Raw genomic sequence first — 21244 nt, forward strand, 5'->3', positions numbered from 1 at the left:
CAGACGACACTCAGAAGTGTATATAGCAACAGCTTGGAAAGGTCTCAAGGGTATTGCTCAAAATGTGAGCACGCACGCATTCACACACACACACACACACACACACACACACACACACACACACACACGAAGCCTATTGCAAAAGATCAGATAGTATACAATTCCATTTATACAACACTCTAGAAATGACAAGATTATAGAGGCAGAGAATGAGTGAGGAGTTGCCAGGTGTGAAAATAGATGAGAGGAAGAACAGTGTGAACAAAGGGAGGAAACCCACGGCGGCCTCTGCGGTGGTGGGCTAGTCCTCTGACATGTACGTGTACATGGATAAAATAATTCAGAGCTGCACACACAGAAATGGGTGCATGTCAAACTGCTGGGGTCAGGGTCAGGATGGGTGGTGCCCATATCAGCTCTTTCATTTTGATGTGTACTAACATTTTGCACCCATATAATTCCAGTCATCCCTCAGGATCCATGAGGAGGGCGCAGATCTAGACCTCTCCTATGTATCCCAGGCTGGCTTTGACCATCTGATCTTTCTGCCTCTCCCTCCCAAGTGCTAGGATTACACAAGCAGAGTTGGTTTATGCAGTGCTTCAGGAGGCGGGGCACACTCAGGCCTATGATACAAGGCAAGCCCTCTTCCAGTGCTCTGTCCCTAGCCTGAATTATAATAAGTCCCTTATATAAAGTGGAATGTGACATTGCATTTGTATAAACCTAAGCACACCTTTCCACAATAATAATAAGTCTGTGTGCAGCTGGTTTTTGTGCGACAGGAGCCTTCTGCTCAACTTCTTCCATTTCCTCCTCCTCCCCACTTCTCTTTTCTCTTCAACTTCCTTTGTCCCCTTTTAGTCTATCCCTCATCTGCATTCTTAGCCAGTCTTGGAGTTTTGCTCTTAATCAGAGGAGTGCAGGACTTTAGGATGTGGGGAGAGTCCTTGCAAAAGCCAGCTTTAAGCTTGCTCTTACGTCGAGGAGGAAACATGTGGGTGGATTGAAACAGCTGTAAAGCATGGAGCTCTTGCTTCAGAGTGGGCTTGGAGAGCATTCCCTGCTCAGCACAGGGCCAACTTCCAGCCCGACTAAAAGCTTCCTTAACTGGGAGCCATGCATCTCAGGAGATGCTGGGGTTAGCCAGCGTCCCATCCTCCTGGAGTAGCCTAGGCCAGCTTCTTTTTATTTTTTTTTTTAGGCCAGCTTCTTAAGAGACATTTGCAAATGGGATGCCCAGAGAAGCCACCTGGACCCCAAGAATCACATAAATCTGGTCCCTTCGAAAACAAGAACTTTAGTTTATTCCCATAAAAGATGGACAGTGGTGTCATCGAAGGCTGTGAGGGAGGATCACAGCAGTTGATGAGGGTTGAGTTTAGGAATCTGAGGGAGATTTGCCTTGTTGAGGAACCTTCCAGATCTCAGGTTGGGGGTTGAGGTTGCTGGGTTTTGTTTTTGTTTTTTTCTCTCATAGCTCACACTCCACCTCGGAAAACCCCAAGAGATGCCATTAATACAGATTCCTCCCCTGGCCCCTTTGACACACTTGCTTTTGAAGGACCTGGAAGAGAAAGCTCTTTGTATGTGGTCAGAATAAACTCATTGTACACCCAGACAATTAACTCCTCAATGGACTTGCCAGTCCCTTCAAAGGGCCAGCCCTGCTTCCCTGGGTCTCTTGGGCTCTATTCAGCCCCTTAAGCACACCAATGTTTTGGGGTTTTTGTTTTGTTTTGTTTGTTATTCTGAAAAGTCTTGCCTTGAGAATAGTCAGAGCGGATCAACATTGTCTTCAGCCCTGCATTTATCTCCTCTCGCCAGCAAATGTCAATCAGAAATCAAAAAGCCAAACAGAGGAGGCTTTGAACGGTGTCATCAGGGGTCGAAGTGACTTCCAGCTGTCTGTCCGTGGGCCAGGCCTTCTCGTAGGGGAGGAATTGTGCTGTCACACACACACCCACTGTCTTTATAGGCTCCCAGAGCCCATGCAGGGGCTGCACCTGCAAGGACAAGGCATGAGTGGGGGCTGGGCAACCTTGGAAAGCCAAACACAGTGGCCCTGGGGCAGTTTCCAAAGTGCTCCCTGCCTCTGAGACAACCTTCTTTCATCTGCATGAAGGTTTCCTCCTTCTTGGTTGATGGTCAGATAGACAAGGGCAAACCACGGTAACGGGACTATGACTGCTGCTCTTAACATCACCCTTGAGACATTCTCTGATTTGCCTTCTTTATTTGTTTTTTTTTTTCTTTTAATTTCCAAGTTTGTACTTTTTTCTCCCTATAAGAAATAATATAGCACACACCTTTAATCCCAGCACTTGGGAGGCAGAGGCAGGAGGATTACTGTGAGTTTGAGGACAGCCTGGTCTACAAAGCGAGTCTGGGATACCTAAGGCTACACAGAGAAACCCTGTCTCAAAAAGAAAAAAAAAAAATAGAAATAATATAATCTTTGAAACCCCCCTCCCCGCACTATTCTTCTTTGTCGCCTTAGTCTGAAAGAATATTTTGGCCTTAGGGAGAAATAAAGTCTTTCCATTTGAGATTAAAAAAAAAAAAAAAAAAAAAAAAAAAAAAAATCACCCAGAATAAGCCCCAGGCATGAAATTGTCACACATACAAGTAAAATGAGACTCAGTTATATTTTTCTTTAAAATATATGGTTGAATTCTCTGTGTGTGTGTCTCTCTCTATCTCTGTCTCAGTCTCTGTCTCTCTCTCTCCTCCCACCCCTGAGTTAACCACTGCTCCCATAACCTAGCAGCTGCCACTGGGTGATTTTCTGCTAGTTGCTCTGGCACTCCCTCATCTTGGTTCAAAGAGCTTTTATGGAATTGTAACTTACACACCAGGAAAACAAACAAGCACAAACAACCCCTCTCACTGTAAATATAAGATCTAATACATTTAGCAAATTCCTAGAACCACACAACTATTACCAGAGACAGAATCCATCACCCACCCCCATAGCACTTTTAGGCTGTTTATAGTTTTTCCCTCTCTCAACCCCTACCTCAGCGTCCGTAGAGCAGCTTCACCTTCTTGATGCATTTACTTTTGTAAATCTGTGCTGTATAAATATGGCCCTATTCTCTCATAGGCAATGGTTACATCTGTCTTCCATTTATTATGTTTGTGAAAGGCGTCAGGTGCATATTTTTGTGTTTTAGTTATTTACTCCTCTCTATTGCTACATGTCCTCTATATGGACATATAATTTATCTGCTTATCAGTTGATAGACATTTGAATTGCTTAAAACTGTGAGGCTTCTTGGGTCAGTGAGGTGGCTCAGTGGGTAAAGGGGCTTGCCGCCAAATCTACATCCCTAGAACTCGCGTGGTAGAGGAGAGAACAGGCTCTTGCAAGTTGTTCTGTGACTTCTCCTCAGGCACCATGCCATATATGTGCTGTCCTCTTACAATAAATAAATAAATACATAAACATAAAATCCAAGTTAGAAGCTGCTATATTTGAGTAATGCTGGTACATTTGTGTACATATCTTTCTGAGACCATGTTTTTATTTCTCTTTTATAGATTTCTAGAAGTGGAATTTGGGGGTTGAAAACTTAATTTGTATTTATTTTTTAAAAAAGAAATTGCCAAATTATTCTTCAGAGTGGCTGCCAGTTGTCTGTTTCCACTAACAGTGAACAAAGAGTTTCCCTTTCTCTACATCCTTGTGAACAATTGGTATTATCTGTCTTCTATTTTCCTCATTCTTGTAAGTATTTAGTGCTAGCTTGTGGGTGTTTTTTTTGTTTTGTTTTGTTTTGTTTTGTTTTGTTTTTGGTTTGCTTGTTTGAGACAGGAACTTGTGTAGTCCTGCCTGGTCTGAAACTCACTAAGTAGGACAGGCTAGCCTTGAACTTGTAGAACCCCTCCTGTTGCTGCCTTACAAATGCTGGGATTACAGGCAAGTGCCACCATGTTGGCCCTTCATTGTGTAAATTTGTACTTCCTAATGATGAATGACATTGAGTATGGTTAGTGTGTTTACTACCCATCTCTATGTCTTTTAGTGTGTGTGTGTGTGTGTGTGTGTGTGTGTGTGTGTGTGTGTGTGTGTTGCTTATTAAAATCTCTATGTCTTTTAGTGTGTGTGTGTGTGTGTTGCTTATTAAAATATTTTTGCCTAGTTTTAAAATAAGATCATCATCCTATTGAATTGTAAGGTTTATCTAAAACATTGATAGTATTTTAATTTCATAAATCCAGTCTTAAAAGTCAGTAATTCAAATAAGAATGTTAGTGCTCATGGAGAAAATAGCTCCTTTAGAGTTATCTACATCCACGGAGTGCCAGTGTCCTCAATCATGTTTAGCAGAGGCTTTTGCTACCCAGGAAATAAAGTGAGGAGTTTAGATTAGGCAGTGCGTGGCTATAAACAAGGGCCAGTGTGAGGTCCCACTAGGAATTAGGAAGCCAATGGTACATGTAGAAACCCAGGGCCCAGTTGTGGCCTGGTGCTTCTCCAAGGCGTGCCAGGAAGCAGCACTGCTGTGGACCTTGGACCCAAGCCTTGGATCTATGTTTATTAAAAAAAAATAGTTCTTTGGTGGGTCAGGAGCCAGGTGCCCAGGTGCCCGGAGATGATGGTTAGAGGGCTCGTTGCATTTGGCATGGCTTACTGGCTTTGGGATGTGCCGGACTTCACAGGTGGCTGCTGGCAGAAGGGCACCCTCACTTTTCTCACTTCATAAAGCTTTCCATCTAGGGCCTCCCGGTACAGAGCAGTGGGATCTCTTCACCCTCAGTGACCCTACACAGCAGGAAGACTCAACCCCCTGACTCAGCTTCATGCTCTGTGCGCTTCTATAGCAAGGTTTGAGCAAGCATGGAGCTCCCCCACCAACACAAGTGCAGACCTGCCCCGGGAAGCCGTCCTTGCTCTCCACAGACTTTCTCTGCTGATGGGTAGACCAGATGGCCAGACCCTGGCTTTCATCAGATGCCAGGAGAGAGAGGCAGGCTATTTTTAGTATTCTTGCTCCAGAGAGAGGAGTAAGCTCTCATATAGACATTTTAATGTCTACATCAAACATGAAATATTACATAAGCTGTTGGATTTGGGCTCTCACTGTTGACCTCTGGCATCTCCTCTGTTAGCTCTCAAGGCTCCTAAAGCGAAGTCACCCTGTGAGGAGGGGTCCTGAGTACACTGCACTGAGCTGTTCACACTGAACTCTGTGTCTGGCAGAAGTGACCAGACCAAATGTGCACTGCAGCTGCCGGGAGACTCCATTCGTGGGCTTGTTGAATTCAATGGAGAAAGGCGTTAGTAGAGTTGGGGAAGTGGCATTATTTTTTAAAAAGAAATGACATTGTGTGGCTCTGTTTGGTGTTTATTCTCCCTCAATGACTTCCAGATCAAGCTCATACAGTTTGGCACAAAAGATGCCCATAAAGGGATCCAGTTTGAGGCCAATAGGATATTCAGCACACTGTATTTAAGCCTCTCCTTCTGCTGTGTCTCATTCCTTGGAATGGTTGTCAGAGAGTCTGGGATTGCTTCAGCCCCAAGGAGAGTTAGGTCTTAGTGTCAGCACATGACAGTGATACCAGGGTCAGGTGTCACAATGTTGTCAGATTGCTGGCCTCAGTCTCCAGGGAGGGTGTGGGTCTCTGAGGGTTGACTCCAGCAAGAGATCAAAACGGCTCTTTATTCCTCTGATAAGATTCAGGGAATTGCCCAAGGTACCAATCAGAGCCCCAGATGGTGGGGACCTGCTGCTACCATTGGTGGTCTGATTGGTGTCTCAGAGATTATCTGAGAGCCGGGCTTCTCTATCAATAGTTAATGCCCAGGAAATATAGTGTTCCACTCCAAATGATCTCTGGGGGGGTCTTGGGAGGAGAGCAATGGTGTAATCATCAAACTGGTTGAAACAATAGCTCTCAACCTTTCTCCTCTCACTGAGGGAGAAAACAAAGGAAAATCTCTAAGCTACTCTCAAGATGGACAAAGGTAACTTCCTTTTCCTTTACTCAGGGCCATGGAATGGCTTCTTGGGGCTTGAGAAAAACATACTCTTTATTATCAGTTACCTACTCAAATCTTCTTAGGGGGTGATTGGAGAAAATAGCCTAAAAATACTCCTTAAATGGACAATAATGAAAACGGTCGCAAAACCGCCTCTCTAAGCTCAAGAGTTTTTAGTCTTGACGAAAGCAGAATCCTGGCAGGTAAATAAACAAACTCTGCACCAATTCCGGACACATGAAGGTTCTTGCTCTGCAGAAAGAGCTGCCGAGGGAACCGAGTGATGATAAGCACTGGGACTTTGCTGCTTGGAGCACCCTGCTCCCATCAACGGTGATAGAAACGTCAAAGCGAGGCCTGGGTGATCTCAGCGACTTCCCGTGTTGTTTCCCGTCATGCTCAGCAACCCGCTGCCGGGAAATCCAGCGTGTGCCGTTTGTTCGCAGTGCAGCTCATTCTCTCCAGTGTGCTAGGGAGAGCAGTGCTTCCCATAGTCTCTTTTTAAGGCAAGGATGGAGAGACAACTAGGAGTCTGGAAGGAGGCAGCACCCTGGTCTAAGCTTTTTAACCAGGCCCATTAGGGAAAGGTTCTAAACTGCGTCCCATGTCCTGGAGGGTAGGAATGGAAGTGGAGCCACCAGACTTTCATGTCACAAGGCTGCCAGTGTTGACCCAACCTGCTTAGACAAAACTCGAGGCTGCTGGGGGAGAGGCTTCCCGTCCCACTCTGCTGCAGGGAGGGATGGGCTGGGAGGGCCTTGCAGCATTCCCAGATTAATGAGAAAGGAGCCTCCGCTGCCATGAGACCTAGCTCCTTGTGAGTCCCTGGGATGAGCACACATCTGATTTTTGCTTTATTGTTCTTTCTCTCTCTCTTTCCAGCTCTGCTTCCTTCTCCACCTCTCTCTCCCTTCTGCTTTTCTTTCTTCTTTGGCCTTGAACAAAACCCAACCATTCAACAGTTCTGAGAGTAGATAGTATTTACCTCAATAATGGTAGTCTCCTTTCGTTTCTTTTTAACCCTCAACTCAGATGATGGCTCTAAGCCCACGCCCACGATGGAGACCCAGCCTGTGTTCGACGGAGACGGTAAGCGGTCACATTATTTACTATTCTTATTCCCTTCGTTTATGTTCAAAATTTGGCAAGATATTAACTTCACATGTTTGTCTAAGTTTCATTATTATTATTTTTCCCTTTTTTAATTGGGCAAAGTATTAGCTTTACATGTTTGTTTAAATTCCACTATTTTTCTTCCTTTTTTAAATTTCAAAATTTCCCAATGCAAGCAGGGTTGTCCTAACCTTTTTTTTTTTTTTTTAAATGTGAAGCCTCCAAGTAACTGGTACCCACGCTCTTCCTGCCTGTAGCCCAATGTCCAACAAAAACATGGTTTAGACAGATCCTCCAAGCTGCCAAGACCAGGGAGTCGTGGTGGGAAAGGCAGTCAGACTGGGGAAGTCTCCTCAGCACGGTGGCTCAGCACTTACAACCACCAACTTTGTGGCTAGAGTGGGTGCTCGGTTGCTGGGGGGGTGAGAAGGAAGCGCTTGTATGCCGGCCCGTGCTCCCACGGCACCCTCTAGCGAGCTTCATGAGCTGAGTTCTGTGGTCTTGGTCCTCCTCCTGGTAGACATTTATGGAAGAAAGAGTTGGCGTTGTTCTGAGAGGAGCTGTGAAGACATGGAAGCTTGTAAGCAGAAGAAAGGAATCAGGGTATTCCAGATAGCGAGGACTGGCCGGGGGTGAGGAGGGAAAGGTGGTGGGTGTGGGTCACTTAGGGAGGAAGGAGAAAGAGATTGGCAAGTGGAGGATGGCTGGGCTAGGACATAGGGATTCGGGGGAACTGAAATGAGACATTTGGGAGAAGCATTCTAGGACAAGGGAAATAGTAAGCGGTGACCAGATAAAGGCCAGGAGTCCCTGGAGGCAAGGCGGACACATTGGAGGAGCTGGGGTGCAGAAGCCTAGCCTCTGCTCAAGGTAGAGGTCCTCCGGCTTCTGTTCTCTTAGGACTTTATCAAGTGCTCCAGATCCCTGTGAACAGGAACAGCGAGTTTGTCATAGTAAGGTTTCCAGAGAGCTTGACAACGAAGTTCAACTTTCAGCATACAATACATAACAAGCTTTTACCAGCGCTCAGCTGAGTGGGTCTGCTTCATGAGACAGCGGAACAGAGAAATGAAAGTCATGCCATGGCACTACGGCTAGGAGTGCCCCTAGTGCAGGCACAGCTCAGTGAGAACCGAAAGGCAGGCATGGTAAGAATCCAGAAGTCTCTATCTTCGTAAACATCCTCCTTTGTTATTAGAAAGTGTGAGTTCTGGGGGTTTAGGTTGAGAATAGAGATGTGTCATCTGGGGAGACCATCCTGGTGCCATCACTGAAGATCTGGTTGCTGTACCGTATGCTCAGGGTGACCCCACAGGACTTCCACGACCTGGTACGGAGTGTGCAGCTACCCTGGGGGACTGTGAGAAGGGTTTGCACTCCTCTCTTCCCCACATGGTACAGATGCTCAGCAGGCAGCATCTGCCGTGGTTCAGCTGTTTCCTCTAAAATGGGCTCTGTGGTCTGTTTGGCATTCGTTTGTTGACTTATCCCCTTTAAATCTTCTCCCAGGGAAGCAGCTGAGAGGGACTTGGCTTGGCCTGTGTTCCTCACCTCCTGGGATAATGTTTTTATTCCTTGATGGAGTGGCTTGGTGCCTCTGGATTCTGACCACTCTGTGTCCCAGCACAGGATACCCTGGTTGTCTCTTAAAAGCTGGTGGGGAGAAGCACTTCCGTCACAAGGAAGAGAGGGTGTGTTGGCACTGGGATGGGGTCCACATGCCAAAAGGGAGATAGCTGAATCTTTGGTGTCTTGGCTTCTAAAAAGCTTATTACAAATCCGGGTCACACTCCATGTCATACACTTCTCTTTGTCCACATATGCACACGCATTCTCTCTCCTGCTTTGTTTTGCTTTTCTAGAAATCACAGCTCCTACCTTATGGATTAAGCATTTGGTAATCAAGGATTCCAAATTGAATAACACCAATGTTAGAAACTCAGGTAAGTAATCTTCCTTGTATGGTACATGAGTTCAACCCTCTCTCCCTGGGTGCCCCATAGCTGTTCTAAGACTGCTCATCATGTGGAGTTGTGTTTTTTTTTTTTTTTCTGTTTCCTTCCATCCCTTTCTCCCACCTGACCCACCTGACTGCCCACCCCCCCACATCTTCCTCCTCTTCTGTTTGCTTCCTGATTCCTTTTCTGACACAACTATCTTCCTCTTGTTGTAGGGACCCAGTCACCTTTATTTTCCATAGTTATTGACCCTGTAAGGTTAGCATATTGGACAGGATAATTGCAGGAGAGCTAACCTTTTTTTTTTTGAAGAAATAGATCAAGGAAAAATATTAGACTTTGATGTTTCACTAGTTCCTTAATAGATTGGAATATTCTCTGTCATTATCACCCAGCCATACTGACTGATACCTGTCAATCTTATTGACAGAATCAGATATAAAAGACATAATTCCATAAGAATATACAGCAGCTAACAAGTGTCCACCTGTCTGTTTTTGCAAATAAGGTTTTACTGGGGCACAATCAGACTCATTTATCTGTGCGTTTATCTGTGTGTTCCACTCACAAGAATAGACGTGAATAGCTGTCACAGACCCTGCATGGCTTGTAAAACTTAAGGTATTTGCTTTATAATCTTTCACAAAGAAAATTTTCTGGCCCCTGTTGTACACAATTGAATATGGCATTTGAGTGGGAGGTATGTGCACCGGGTTGTCTCACTTGAGTATTTTTGGCCCCTTCATAGTCCAAGGAAAAGTAGCAGCAGGTAAGCCTGGACCATCACAGGGACTCCTGGGGCCTCTCACAAGACCCTTCGTCATCTCACATGGGCCATTCTCAAGTTTTCATCCTGTTCCGGTGCTTTCGCAACCCGTTGCCAAGGAAGAACCTCGAGGTCTGGATTTTTCAGGCAGTGGAGTAGGGGTACTTTTACACCCAAACCATTTACTGGTCAAAGCATGGGTTTTGGAATCAGATGGACACATAGATCTGGTTTCTAAGACTGGATTTCCTCACCTGGGAAAGCCAATGAAGTTCTCTGAGTCTTGGTTTCCTCATATGTAAAACAAAGTTATTGTTCTTTAGGATTTTGTGAGGCTTCAGTTTGAGACATTTCTGGGCACAGAGTTTTGCCATGCATGATTTGAAAACAAAACTGAGGCAAGCTGCTTTGGAGGAACGCCTTGTTGGACTATGCTAGCCCATTCTCACACATTGGCACGTTCAGTTAATGACGAGTCAGGCATCCTTTGATGAGGACTTGTGTCTGGCCCATTGGTTTTTAGTGAGGACTGGAGCATCAGAGTTAAACACCTGAGACCAGACTTCATTAGCCTTTGATGAAAGATTCTGGGTTCAGGTGAGCATCAGCCACATGCACGGGGCGTTTGGAGTCAGACTCTCTGGCATATGTCTGGGTAGGAGCTCATCTTCTCAGCCTTCTCTCAGAAGGAAAAAAAAAAAAAAAAAAAAAAAAAAAAAAGGCAATTCTAGTTTTTTTTTACACCCCAAACATCCTTTTTTCACACTCAGACCCTGTGACGCCAGATTTGTTTTCTGGCCCGGGGACTGTTGATGTTGGAAAGGTTCCACTGGGCGCCTGAAGTTGTGCAACAGCATGACACACATGCCTGCAGATGTACCCACTCTTCTCCCCTCCCGGAGGTTCTAGCCCTTTATGGAAAGCCTTGACATGTGCTCATATGACTACTGTGTCCTTCTGAGTGCTTGGCAAGTTCGGCATATTCAGATTTGCCTTTCTGGTCCTCTCCTCTATGCCCACCTCCCTCGTAACTCTCTCTCACAAGCATCCACGGCTCCAGGAGTTGTTTCTGTATCTGGGAAGATGATGTTCCTGGTCAGCCAACACCCCAGGACTCGGGAGCAGCATGTTCTAGATGAGTGTTGGCCAGAGTCTCTGCTGCTTTTTCACGGAAATATGAACTCCTGCTGACTTTCTTCCTTTCTTTCTTTTTCAAATCCAGAGTTCGGTATCATGGCATTTCTTAAAACACTTAGTATTTAACATAAGCTTAGGCCATCTATCTTTATTTCTAGAAGAAGGTAAGGAGATAAGATAAATAATAGGAATTAGCCTTCATGCACCCCTTCATTTCACCCCCCCCCCCACCCCCGGTTCTAAGCTGTATGATATATGTGCATATATATATATACACATGAAGATATGTTATATGTAAGATATAACTTATATGTAAAGACGTGTCCTTTTTGCTCTTTGTGATTGGTGTCTTTTGTTTCTTTATGGCAGAAATTGCAGTCTCTCAGGAGCTAGGACCATAGGTGTGACCACCATGCACTTTGTGTGCCATAGCAATACACCAGAGAATGCAAGATGTTTCCTTTCACCCTGGGAGCCTAGGCTAGTGTCCATAGCCTCTAGTTTTGTCTCTGCATTCTTAACGTTGTCCTCTACTTTTTCCTTGTCTCTCCTACAAAACTCTTTCATGGTCTGATCAGGGACTACAAGAACCTGGCCCCACGATTTTAATCCTGAAGTCTTTTCTTTCCACCTCGGTGACCAGCATGTATGCATCTGTGGATGAAGTACTTTATGGTCACTCTGTTCCCTGGAGACAAAGTCATCATTAGGGACTCAAAGTGGAAACACATTTCTTTGACATTTTTTCAATGAAACAAGAGTCCCATTTCTGCTTGCATGAGAATGTCCATGCTTGCCCATGGCACATACATGTGTCACAGGTAAGCCTGCTGACAGTATTCTTGCCCTTACTCAAGTGGGCCCAGTGTTCTTCTAGGCTGGCTTCTGGGCCACTGGCTATAGCTGAGATAGCTTTTCCACTGAGGAAGTTTCTCCTGGTACAGTTGCTACGACTGGGGTTTGGGGTCACGAGGCAATGGTACCTTCTGGCTGGATCAACCCCTCCCCCAAGTCTATACTCTTTGCCCAACTGGAAACTGCGGGCTAATGTAATGACCTGAGGGTGGAAAAATAAGCAGTCTGTAAGGAAACCAGTGGTAGCTGCTGTAAGCAAATACCCCACAGCCACCTGGAATCTCACACATGACGTGACCGGGAGGAAGAATGAGTAATCTACCAGCATCAGCAACTAGGATAGGCCCAGGCTTGTGTGCATTTAAAACATCTATGTGAAAACACATGCTGTAAGTGGCCTTTTAGTCTATCTGCCCTCTGAGCTCATGAAGATGCCTTGGTCAATCATGGCCAATAGAACTGAGATGGGGATGGGACCATTTGGCCCTTCCCAGGGGATTTCCCCTAGCAACAAAGGCTTTGTCCTTTCTCAGTTTTTTTTTTCTTCCCTTTGCTGAAAGGAAAGGTGATTGTTATTGGAGGCCCCAAAGAGCCAGACCCACAGTCCTGTTTGACCTTGCTTCAACACTGGTTTTCTTGGCTACTTTACTCCGTCATCCCATTGCCTGCTTGTGGTGATGGGCTGGGAGGTGTGTGGCCATGGGACTCAGCCTCTGGGACTCCATCTAGCAGCAAAAGCTTTGTTTCTAGAAGTGAGTTTCATATGCAATTTGATGTTCCATAGCACAACCACGTCGCTTGTCCTTGGTTGTTAGTAAGCTGTAATCAAGGAGACCGCCTAGGTGTTGTAATTGATTCAGTTTTTAAGTCAGTGGTGGTGTGGTCCTTAGCCTGAGAGCCTACATTGCGTGTTTGTAAAATGGCTTTGCAAGTAGGCAGGGTATGAAGCTCATCAACACACATACACTAGTATTTGGGGGAGGAGGAAGGAGTAAATGTATGCTTTGTACAAGCTAAAAACAGATCTCACTTCCACCCTTCCCCTTCCTTCGTCTGTCGCCTTTATTCCTCTCCTGCTTGAATGTGAATTTTTTTTATATTTTGGACCTCCTAGTACAGAGCCTGCAGGTCAGGGTCAATGAAAATACCAAGAGAAACTGAGAACACAGGCTACTGTCTCTTGGTGCTTGTCACTGCAGAGCCACTGCGAAGTATTTCTTAGTCTTTTGGAGCAAAGGGTATTTCTCTTGGTTTTGTGGCATGAGTCAGCAGAGATGGGTGGGTGTGAGTCAGTGATGCTTTGGGAGGAAGTTGAGAAGAAAGATGTTCATGTGCTAAATCGGGACAATCCATCCTAGAAGAAATATACTCCCCCGCCCCACCCCACCAAAGAGCTCAGCATCTGTCTGTGTGGGAAGTTGGTGTTTATCACTTCAGACCATGGTGAGCCATGCATGGCCATTTTAGGACCTGTGGAGTATCTATTTACACAGGGCGGTTGCACTGTTTCCTTAGTCCTCCTCACCCGTGACGCTTCATCCTAACAGCATGTTTACTCCTGAGGGAGAGCTGTCCTCGGCCAGCACTGGGGATGTTAGATGTTAGTTCTGCCTGAAGATGGAACTTCCGAGGCGCAGAAAGCTAGCTGTGGCTCCCGGGCCGGATTACAATACAGGGGAAGGATGAAAGTTCCAAGTGGGCTTGCCTCAGACTCAGGCCCTTCCTGGTGCAGAGCTTCCAGTGACTTGAGCAGCTAAGTCTGGATTAGTCCCAGAGATGTAGAAAGGTGTACATGTTCCTGTATAACTGTCAGTGTGTGGCTATTCGAGGGAGAAGCAGCTGGGAAACTTCCGGTGCCAGCACTGACTTTGCCGAGGGCTTGTGTGGGCCTCTAGGCCCATTAGCCACTGTGATGCACTAAGGCCTGAGTGAGTGGGAGAAGAAACAACACAGCGAGTGTGTAAGGACTGGACTGGCCATTGGGCAGTAGTGTACCAAGGGCAGGGGCAGTGATAGGCTCCGGTGTGATAGGGATGAATGTTGGTCAGTGATCTTTTTCTGAAGTTCTGGAAGTTACTATCAAAAGCAGACAGACTCTTTGAGATATCTAAATAGACAGAGCTAGATAGATACATACATATACATTTCCTTTGTAGACTGTGTACCCCTTTATTGTATGTACCAGGGCAGACTGCTCCCATAGCCTGGTCCTTGCTCAGCCATTACAGGCCACTCGAGGAGCCAAGTTGAGCATAGGAATAAGAAGGTTGGACATGCTGCACATGTAACTGAGGACACTGCCACCTTAGACTAGTTACAATAGCAGCTACCACTTCCCACCTTACTCTCACACAAGGTAAGAGTTGTGTGTGTGTGTCTGTGTGTATGTCTGTGTGCGTGGTGTTAGGTATTTAAATCAATGCCTTGAACAAGCTAAGTGAGCACCCTACCACTGAGCTACAACCTAAGTCCCACATACTACTCCATATGACCCATGTGCAGGGGCCGCTGTACTCCTAGAGGTTAGGACCCTGGAGCTTAGAAACTGCCCAAGGTCAAGAGCTAAGTGAGAGAGACCAGAAGCCTATGCTCCACTGCCTCTGTTCTGGCTGCTGGCCATGCCTGTAAAATCTTCTGCTGAGTCAGTCCCTTGGGTGAAGTGCACAGGAGTTGGAGTGGCGGACACTTACTGTTGCTTCAGCCACAGGGCCGTGGAAGCCCAGACCTTCTTAACCCTGTTTTCTGCTCCCGGGGCATTCCATCGGATTGCCTCAAGTTCCTTCCGGCTTTGGGGAGCAGCCATCCAGTTGAGGACATACAGCATCCCAGCTTCTCCCTCTGAGGTAGAGCTGAGGGTGACCCTTTCTTAACTAGTTGGCTCATCAGATAGGGCGCACCCTCCAGAGCATTCTCCAAAGTCCCTCCCAAGCTATGAGTGACAGATGATGTAACTTTTTCCCCCAAGTACTTTTGTGGCCGATTAATCAGAGAAAGGTTTTTTGTTTGTTTGTTTTTTAAGATAGGGACAAGGAAACCCATTGCAATGGAAGAGGTATCTTTATGAAATTTGTACAAATTCTGTTTCTGATTCCCTGCTTCTATCTACACTGGTCTGAATAACGAGAGGATGGCTTTATTCTGTCAGTAGGTGACTTCTTGCTTTCTCCGTGCCCTAGCAGGGTCTTTCCTCTTCTTAGCTGATGGCTAGTCCTCTGTTCCGAAAGGAGCTTGGAGTGATGGGTTCGTGGAATCTCCCTCTCTGTGGGGTTCTCAAAGCCACACAGATGACCCCCAAGTCACACGAATATGGAGAGTTGGAAATTAGCCCTGGCCAAGTGGCCCTCACTGACAGAGGTGATGGAAATCCCATGGTGGGAGGGCAGGGCCAGCTCGGCAAATGGTGCTTGGAAAAATTATCCTCTGGGGGGGGGGCAAAGGGCACTTAGCCCCTCCTGTTAAAAAATTGCAAAGTGCAGAGTAAGAAAAATAACCTATTTGCAAAAGTGACTTGAAACCATAGATGCCCAAACCCCATGTGGCTGCATACACAGAAAAGGTGGCTCAGGGATGCTCTGTAAATCAATCCTAAAGGGTACGACTCTAGCGGGCCCTCCCCTCGGCACCACACCTCTGGTTCTTGTACCAGCCCTTCAACAGTCAAGTCAGCTCCTTAAAACCCTGGCCTGCCTTTCCATCCTTCTCTGGCAGCACACTTCTCCACCAAATACCCAGGCACTGGGCAGTCCTGGGATGGTCCCAGCACTAGACAACCATGAATTCTCGGACCTGGAGAAACCTGCGGTGGGAGCCACACTATTCCTTACACCTCTGGAATTTCATGTAACTATTTAGAAAGATTTAAAAAAAATGTACTGTTTGTTATTGTGGGTTATCGTTCAGCATTTTATTCATTTTTGATAAGAGACAAGATGGGCGGGAGGTATTTGAAGAGGCTTCAGTGTTTTCCTTAATGCTCTTGGCCCAGCCAGATGATCCCTTCTGCAGTGAGGTTAAGCAAGCTCCTCTCGCTTTGGCAGGCTGACCCGCCCTTTGTTGCTGTTCACCGTCATAAGAAAATGCAGTCTCGATGGTCTAGGGTAGAGTGCAGCATTTCCCAGCATGAGTTGCGGTCAGGGAATCCTGGTCCAGTCCTTCAGTCTCATACCCACTGGCTGGCATTTATTCTGCCGTGCTCTGGAGCATTGGCTGGGATGAAATTCTTGGACTAAATGCCTTTCATGGATTCGTTGTCTGTGAGAGGCCATGGTTCTCTGAGTGAGAAGCAAGCCAGAGTGGGGATGGTGAAGTCGGGGCACAAAGGGCAAGGGACACAGAAACTCAGCAGGGACCATGGCGCACCTTAGCGTCACTCCAAGGAGGAACCCTCAGAAATGGCTGCCTTCAGGGACAGAGAAAGACCTCCAATGAGGATAGGCCAACACATCCTGGCTAGGTCTTCCTGACTGATCACATAAGTCTCAGAATTTTCCTGGCCTTCTCAGGGCCTAACATGGTATCACACTAATGTACACACATATCCAATTAACAGCCTGAGTTCACATAAGTCCCGAATACTGCTTTTTTTTTTTTTTTTTTTTTTTAAAGCCTCTTCCTGAGCTCTAGAATTTTTGTCACCCACAGTGTCTTAGGACACTGTCCCGGGCCCGGTTAGTACCTTCCTGTCTTCCATAGCTTATCTCAACAAACGCCAGCAACTGTCAGGATTGCCACAGCAGTGATCCTTTAAAGAACCAGTAGGTGTTTATTTGGAGAGCCCACATCCGTGGCGTCCTTCCAGCCTACAGTTTTTGCTTGTGTTTTTGAGATAGGGTCTCATTATGTAGCTTAGTCTAGCCTCAAACTCTGATCTTCCTCCTTGAGTCCCACTGCTCCCTCTACCCCTGCCCTGTGACCACCTCACAACTTCTCAGTTTTTCTATGTATATGTATCATCTTTCCGGAAGTCCTTAGATGCTTCTTTTAGTGTGTCCATTCGGCTGAACAATCTGGCCCCGTGGCTTGGCCCAACGCTACCTAGCTATTGAGAGGTGAACACCCGCAGCTGCTTTTAGGTAGGGCAGCTTACTCTGCACAGTGTGGGCCAGCCTCATGCAATCAGTTCCAAGACTGAAGAAGAAGAATTCTGATTGGAGACTGTCATGGAGAAGCCCTACATTTGTGTCTTACAGATGTGGGTGTGGCCTGCTGATTTGGGACTCAAGACTGCCTCAGGTGCTTATCTGCCTTTCTACCTGACTGACTTGCCTACGTAGTTTAGACTTGTCATTTCCCTAACTCATGAGCCTAGTCCTTAAAATATCCCTTTCGTTGTGTGTGTGTGTGTGTGTGTGTGTGTGTGTGTGTGTGTGTGTGTGTGTGTGTGTGTGTCTGGAGAACATTGAGTGATACAGTCCCTCTTTGACAACCCCCACCCCTTTCCCTTCACTCCATGAAATTAGTTTCATTTTGCCCCAGTTAGGTCAGCCAACTGGTCACTGATGACTTGACTTTCAAAAGTGTTTTGTTACTGGTTACCCAGAAACCTTTGCCTCCTCCTCCCTTTTCTCTCAGCACTTCCTTCTCTGGAAGCCAATAACGTGAAAGTTAGACCAGCTCAGATCCTGCCGTGTTTATGTTTGTTGGCCATTTTTGCTCTTAAAAAGATATAAAAATAAAAAAGACGAAGGAGAAGGGTCCTGGGAGAGAGGATAAACTCTGGGCTCCAGTGAGGATGGGGATTAGCTGGGAACTCATGTTATCCATGCTCTCCTCTGCTCCTAGTTACCATGGGGAATTGTGAGGTACGGGGACTGGGGCCAGGCCTTGCAGACAGATGTCCTCTCTGCTGATCCTGCCTTGGCCGACACATAAGACCTGGGCTGTGGGCCCACAGACAGGGTTTGGGCTCGTCTAGCTTAACCTGGCCTTTCCAGGCCTTTCCAGCCCTGTCTCCGGCCTCGCTCACTGCTGTTGGCCTCTGGTCCCACTCTCTCCCCTCCTATGCCATGCGTCTTCTGATGGCAAGGCTGGGACTTTGCGCATCCCCAACTTGAGATGCTTTTCTGTTGTTTTCTTCTTAGAGTCAGTGGTTTTGTTGTCAGGAGGTGAGGGCTGACCTCTCACTGCTCGGCACCATCGCAGGGGCAGCTTTGGGAGGGCCTATGTGGAAGTGTACAGGTGTGTGGTGCCGTTCATTGCTCTGTTCCCCCTCCTCTGGTGTGGGCTGTGTGTTCCAAGCATATACAGGTAGCCCTGGCCCAGTCTCATGGTTCCTGGACCATACCTTTCCACCTTACCTCTGTTTCACAGCTTTTCCTAAGCAGAGATGAAGTGTTTCAGAACGGTGTGCATCCACGTCAGCAGAGCTCTGCGAGTTAAAAAGACCCTTGAAGTCAACCCGGCTTGCATTCTGTATGTAAGCCAACCTGAGAAAACTAGTTAAAGGTGTATGGAAAGACTCACCTGGGAGGTGACTGAGAAGGGGAGAGGGTAGCTCCAAGGATGGACTGGCTTCTGGGTCCTCAGATATGTACTGAGTCTACACTCCTTGGGACTTACTAACTAGTGTTTGTATCTCTTCCGGGGTGCTGACTGAAGGCTACAAGAATCCCCGTGGCCTAAAGTGACAAAGAGTTAAGCAGGTCTAGCTAGATATTTGGTTCCCATTGTTATATAACAGGCCAGTCCAAACCTACTAGTGTATCAGAAAAACAATTTATTCTTGCCAATGAATCTGTCCGTGACAGGATGGCTGTCTCACTACTTTTACCTGAATTGGCTCCCGGGTTCATCCAAGTGGAGGATTAGTGGGTTTGGGAAGGCCAAGATGACCTCTGCCGTGTTGCTAGCAGGCCAACCCGTTTCCCTTTTCCTCCTCTGTGGCCTCTGCACCCCCATCAGGCTAGAGTGCCCTTATGTGGTGCTTTTAGGCCTCATTGAAAGTGAAAGCAGAAACTGCAAGCCCTCTGAAAGCCTGGGCTGCTTCTCTGGCAGCATCATAATGTTCTTTGTGGGTTAAAACCAGTCAGAGCCCATGTGGACCGGAGAACACAAAGGCATAGATACACAGTCATTGGAGACTATTTTGTGATCATGCACAAAATAGGCTACACACACACACACACACACACACACACACACACACACACAAATATAAAGTATAGAAGACTAAAGCTCAGATCAGCCTGTACCAATGAAAGCTATTACTGTAGAAAGATAAAGAACACAGTTGGGCTGGCCTGGAATTCTACCTCTATCTCCTCCTAGCTCTGATTTTTTATTTTTATTTTTTTAAGATAGGGCTTTGTGTATCCTCAGCGTGTCTTCTGGTTTTCCTGTCTTGTCTCTTGGGTGATAGGATTGCAGATGTGCACAACCATGCCCGGTTTATGCAGTGCTGGGGATAAAACCCACAGCCTCTGGCATGCCAGAAAAGCACTGTAGCAACTGAGCCACAATCTCAGACCCCTAACTCATGATCTTGCTCTAAGTATTTCGCCAGGCTGTGTCCCAGGTGTTAATACCTGTCTCTGAAGATTAGAAATAGTGGAAAGTGAGTTACTACAAATAGAACACCCATCACCAAATGCAACACCTCATAAGTACTTAAATAAGTGTTTGCATTTCTACTCACCATGTAAATCTGTAATAATGAGTGAGCTACAAATTTGGATTTTGATTTTCTAGTTCTGAGACAAAGAGACGGAACTCCCAAGGGCCAAGCTTCATGTGCTTAGGCTGAGGGTATGGCCGTTCAGAAGGAGCTGTGCATGTGAACACATTTGCTCTTGAACGCAGACCTTGCAGGGTGTGTCAGTTATCTGCACTGGAGGAAACAAGTGGAAAAGCAAATGTGTTCTCACTGAGGAGCAGGTAGCTAGAGGCTAGCAAGCTGTGCTGGATTATCCAAAGTCTTCAGGCAGAGCCCATGTCTTCTCTCTGGGTGAACTTGAGGAATATCCATGCTCTCCAGAATTTGCTTTTTCTCACTTACAAAGTAGGCTCATAATACTGTCCAGGGTAGGTGGGCCAAGAGGTTAAACAGGCAAAGCCCTCTATTGCCTGGTGCATTTCACTCTAGGAATATTGTTCCTATCATTGATCCTAAAAAGCTATTTTAAGAGATGTTTTTTATTTCTGAGATACAAACTGCATACTTTTCACAAATAGTGCTATTTGTGTGTGTGTGTGTGTGTGTGTGTGTGTGTGTGTGTGTACATGCATGTTCATGTGTGTGTGCATACATGGTCATGTGGGGTTGGGCGTGTCTGTATGTACATTCACATGAAGGTTGAAGTAAGATGTCTTCCTGGATTACTCTCTGCATGACTAGGATGTTGGTGGCGGTGATGATGATGATAATGATGATGACGATGGCTTGCAGGAGATGTGGTGCTGTCAGGAATGGCTGGTCAATGGGATTCAGGATCCTCCTGTAAACTGTCAGTCCTGCCTGTTGGTGGAGTTATGGAACCGTGGGGCCCGTGCCAGGCTTTTAATCTGTGTGCTGGGGATCTGAACTGATGCGCTTATGCTTCTACGGCAGACACCTCACCTATGGAACCATCTCCCCGGCCCAGCCGTTCTGTCACTCCTGAATTCTCCTTAGTGGGACCAGACTTTCAGGGTGGACCTTAAAGCGATAAATCTTATATTTGGTCTTCTCTTTAATTCCATGCGAATCTGCATTTTTCTAGATTTGGGAGCTTCATTGTCTTTATGACTTAACTCTCCACAGGTGGCCTAGGAGCTGACTGTAAACATTTCTGGGCAGCTTTAAGGATTTCTAGGACTCTATCCACAGGGTCCACGGGGCTGCTCCTCTTTCTGCCTGGCTCCTGCCCCAGCTTCCCCTGGTTTCAGGCCCGCTGCTGTGGTGTGAAGTTAGGTTCACAGTGCCCGCTGCCCTGGAAGGGGGGAGGTGCTCCTCCTCTTCCCCTTTGCATCTTGCAGGAGTCTGATTTATGGCTGGAGAGGCTGGCCTGGAGGGTCTTAATTTAGAGCCCCTGTCAGAGGTCGTTACAGGAGCGTAGCGCCAGTAAAAGCTGTTTTCCTTTGCCTTTGTTTCTCTGTCAGCTCTTTCATGGCATGAAATATGAGGTAGGAAAATGAGGCTACCAAACTGGATCTGAGAGAGCTATCCCAGGCCTCTGGTGTGATTCCCTTGAAGTTGTGCTGCTGTTTGCCTGACAAGATCTAAGGAAGGAGAAGGGGTTAACTATGGGGGCCATATGGATTGTATAGATTCTCTTTTTAAAATGTTGTCTGCGATAAGGAAACAAACTCCACACTATTTTTATTTTTATTTTTTACATAAATTCAAACAAACAAAAATTTAAAATCAAACAATAACACTGCCTACATCTCAAAATAAAGCCCCCAGCAAAACAAAGAAAGGAAAAAAAACCTCAGGAAGAGAAGGCAGGG

At 46.4% G+C, this 21244-nt stretch overlaps 2 protein-coding genes across 3 annotated transcripts in view; both read left to right on the plus strand.

Annotated features, from left to right (window-relative positions):
* Positions 1-21244, plus strand: part of Susd6 (sushi domain containing 6) — a 373726-nt gene that overhangs the window by 304446 nt on the left and 48036 nt on the right. The window lies entirely within an intron of this gene.
* Positions 1-21244, plus strand: part of Smoc1 (SPARC related modular calcium binding 1) — a 150966-nt gene that overhangs the window by 113381 nt on the left and 16341 nt on the right. The window contains exons 6-7 of one of the 2 annotated variants that reach the window (XM_051148410.1): positions 6989-7078; positions 8965-9045. In XM_051148410.1, the coding sequence (XP_051004367.1) occupies positions 6989-7078; positions 8965-9045 (171 nt within the window). The remainder of the gene's footprint in view (positions 1-6988; positions 7079-8964; positions 9046-21244) is intronic. The other variant, XM_051148416.1, reaches the window with a different exon arrangement.

Source organism: Acomys russatus, chromosome 1 (assembly GCF_903995435.1).
Source record: "Acomys russatus chromosome 1, mAcoRus1.1, whole genome shotgun sequence".
Taxonomy (NCBI): domain Eukaryota; kingdom Metazoa; phylum Chordata; class Mammalia; order Rodentia; family Muridae; genus Acomys; species Acomys russatus.